The sequence below is a fragment of the Hibiscus syriacus genome, unplaced genomic scaffold, assembly GCF_006381635.1.
Source record: "Hibiscus syriacus cultivar Baekdansim isolate YM2019G1 unplaced genomic scaffold, ASM638163v2 tig00111366_pilon, whole genome shotgun sequence".
In the NCBI taxonomy this organism is placed as follows: domain Eukaryota; kingdom Viridiplantae; phylum Streptophyta; class Magnoliopsida; order Malvales; family Malvaceae; genus Hibiscus; species Hibiscus syriacus.
The window spans coordinates 681,156-684,199 of NW_024063071.1; the positions used below are offsets into that span (position 1 = coordinate 681,156).

The window sequence follows — 3,044 nt, forward strand, 5'->3', positions numbered from 1 at the left end:
TGTTTCTTTTGTTCTTATGTTATCCGCCTCCGACGGTAACATTTCTCAAGATACTCTCTCTCGTCCAGTACCAACTGCAAGTTACTTCAACAACTAAATTCTCACACAGCCTCCATAGTTTATCGCCGGGGTTGCCCAGCAAAGGCCCAAGATGTGAATCGAGTAACACCAAGTTCGGTTACTACAACAACTACAGTCTCACACAGCCTCGATAGTTTATCGCCGAGGCTGCCCAACTTACACATGTCCGGAAGCAGCAAATGCCCAAGATGTGAATCGAGTAACACCAAGTTTTGTTACTGCAACAACTGCAGTCTCTCACAGCCTCTATACTTTATCACACAGCCTCGATACTTTTGCAAGCATGTAGAAGGTACAGAACCAGAGGGGGTGTCTTGAGAAATGTTCCCGTCGAAGATGGATATCGTAGGAACAAAAGAAGCAAAGGAAGCAGTGCCAGGAAAACATCATCGAGTTCTTCGAGTACTATTTCTTCTAAAAGTACGGGAAACACCGATATTTTAGGCCTCCGACCTCACATTCGTCCACCGAGATTCATGGCTCATTTGCATCATCGTACATAATTTGGCGGCAGTGATCATATTGGTTTGAATTACGGAACACTGTTAGATGATTACTTTCAATTGGCTCATTGCAAATCCTTTAAAATATAACATGGTTTTTCCTTTTATTTTGTTCAAAGTTGCATTTATATGCAGATTTTGATGCAGGTAGTTGGCAAGAAAAGGCACCGAGTCCTCGCATACCGATTTCATCAAGTCAAGAGAATGCCATGCGCTTACATTCCTTGGACTACTTCGATGGTGAGGCTCAACCTGATAGGAATCTTCTTTTATATTTTTCACTCGAAACTTACACTTTAAACTGCCTGGTGATATTTATGTTTTTGAACTGCTCTGTTCTTAGGCCTTACCGGCTTTGACGAGGTGGTGTATTCATCAGATACATATCAATTACTTGTTACACCATTCAATTTCATAAGAATATACATAACATTTTCAGCTCTGTTTTAAGAATAATGAATGTACAAAGACCAAGTTCACAGTGTTGGAGTTACATATATTTTGTTTTCGTTCTGTAGCAGAATGGATCCATTGTGGTCCGGACTGGACCATCGCATTCAGTCAAGATGCAGAATCTGCGAGTCTTCCCCAACATGATGTGCCACAACCTATGCAAGGTTATGCCGATGGTTCCATTATGCAGCCAAATGATCTTCCACATTTAGGTATATCATTGAACATCCCTTCCTAAATGAAAGATTGACTCATAAACATGTCTACCATTATGGATAAGAACCTGGATTTCTTATGCATAATTTATGTTTTGGAACTGCTTTGTGTTTTTAGGCACTGACGGCTTTAACCAGATGTTCATGTTGGGTTCACAAACCCAAGGGAACTCTGATGGTTCCATGCAGCCGAATGATCTTCCGAGCCACCCACATTTTGGTAATATGATTAACCACTCTTTAGGTTGCACTAATCATTCTCTAATCAATGAATAAAGTTTTCCTTTTTGAAAGAAAAGCCGCAAACATTCTTCAAATTTGTTTTCTCCCCCACATCTCATTTCATTAAATGGCCCTGTTTTATTCCCTAGCTTGCTCTGACAACAATGATCAATCTACTCCCACTCCAAGGCTTCCCCACCATGCTGAGCAGCACCTTGTGCAAAACCAAGGGTGTTCAGCTACTTACTATTCAAACATCAAATATTTAACGACTTCAAGTGATGGCAGTGATTATGCTTTGAAGTTTTTGTATTAATTTTTCAGGGTCTTCCACCTTGAACCAGCTGCTGGATATACCCACAAGTTCGCAAACTCCACGGCATATTGGTTATCCCCCGCAGCCAAGTGACCTTGTTAGCCCCCACCAAAATTTAGGTATGCCGTTAAATAGTCCTTGTGAAATCAATGTCTTTATCTTTCCTTACAAAAACTTAATACGTATACTCTAACTCTGGGGGCTAACCAACAACATGAATATCAACAAGCATTTGGTTCTGATGCAGCACAAAATCGTCAACCGTTGCAAAGATCTCTAAGCAAAGATCAAAAATACAGGCTTCGTCTCAAAGAAAAAGAGCAAAAGAAGGACGAACAACTTGCTGACTTTAGATTGAAGCTTGCGATGAAGGATATACAGGTTGCTCGCCTTAAATCAGAGCTTGCATTCAAGGATCAACAGCTTGTTCACCTTATACATGGTGAACTTGCTCGCCTTAGATCAGAGAATGAGATGCTCAGAAATAACAAAGATGAAATGATTGCTCGCCTAATATCAGAGATTGAGATGCTCAGAAAAGAAATCACATCATGTATCAAGCATAACAACCTCCTCACTCATTGAACAAATGCTCCAATCTCTATTTCATCTAATCTCCACTACTTTATGCAATCCGGATTTCATTTACTGCATTATCAGTCTCGTCTCGTGGCTTTCGTTTAGAGTATGTTATTGAACTTACAACTTGTACTGTTATTACTACTACTACCGTAGACACACAATTTCGTTCGACTTTATTTATATGATATGATATTATATTATATTATATTATGTAACTTATTTATATTATATAATATATTTATATTTCATATTATGTTATTTATGTGATTTATGTCATATGGTATATACACATTATATTACATATTTATAATATATACATGCATTGTATAGTGTGCATATATTATACCGTTATATATATTATATTTATCTTTATATTATATAGTATTGAACATATATTTATATTATATGTTTTATTTTGGTATCAGGTCCAACAACAATTACAAACAATGTCAGTCCCAAACCCGAAGACCAACACTCAAACCCAATAGCTCACCGACAGTAGCAAACTCGGATCCAAGTACAACCAGAGCCTGACCCGAACCAACCCAATCTTTAACCCTAATTAGTTAGGGTTTCAAAATCCTAACCTTAAGGCTTCCCCCTTAGCGCTGCACGGCCAATATGCAAGGGTAGACCGTCAGGCAGGTGGAGGACTCTTGGAGAGTCCTCATG

The 3,044-nt window shown here is 38.8% G+C and overlaps 1 protein-coding gene across 1 annotated transcript; it reads left to right on the forward strand.

Moving 5' to 3' along the window:
* Positions 1 to 417: 417 nt before the first annotated feature.
* LOC120159514 lies at positions 418 to 1,896 on the forward strand. The gene is made up of 6 exons (XM_039170099.1): positions 418 to 483; positions 720 to 824; positions 928 to 952; positions 1,103 to 1,249; positions 1,371 to 1,472; positions 1,624 to 1,896. The coding sequence occupies exons 1-6, from the start codon at positions 418 to 420 to the stop codon at positions 1,788 to 1,790; spliced, it is 612 nt and encodes a 203-aa protein (XP_039026030.1). The 3' UTR covers positions 1,791 to 1,896.
* The last annotated feature ends 1,148 nt before the right edge of the window (positions 1,897 to 3,044 follow it).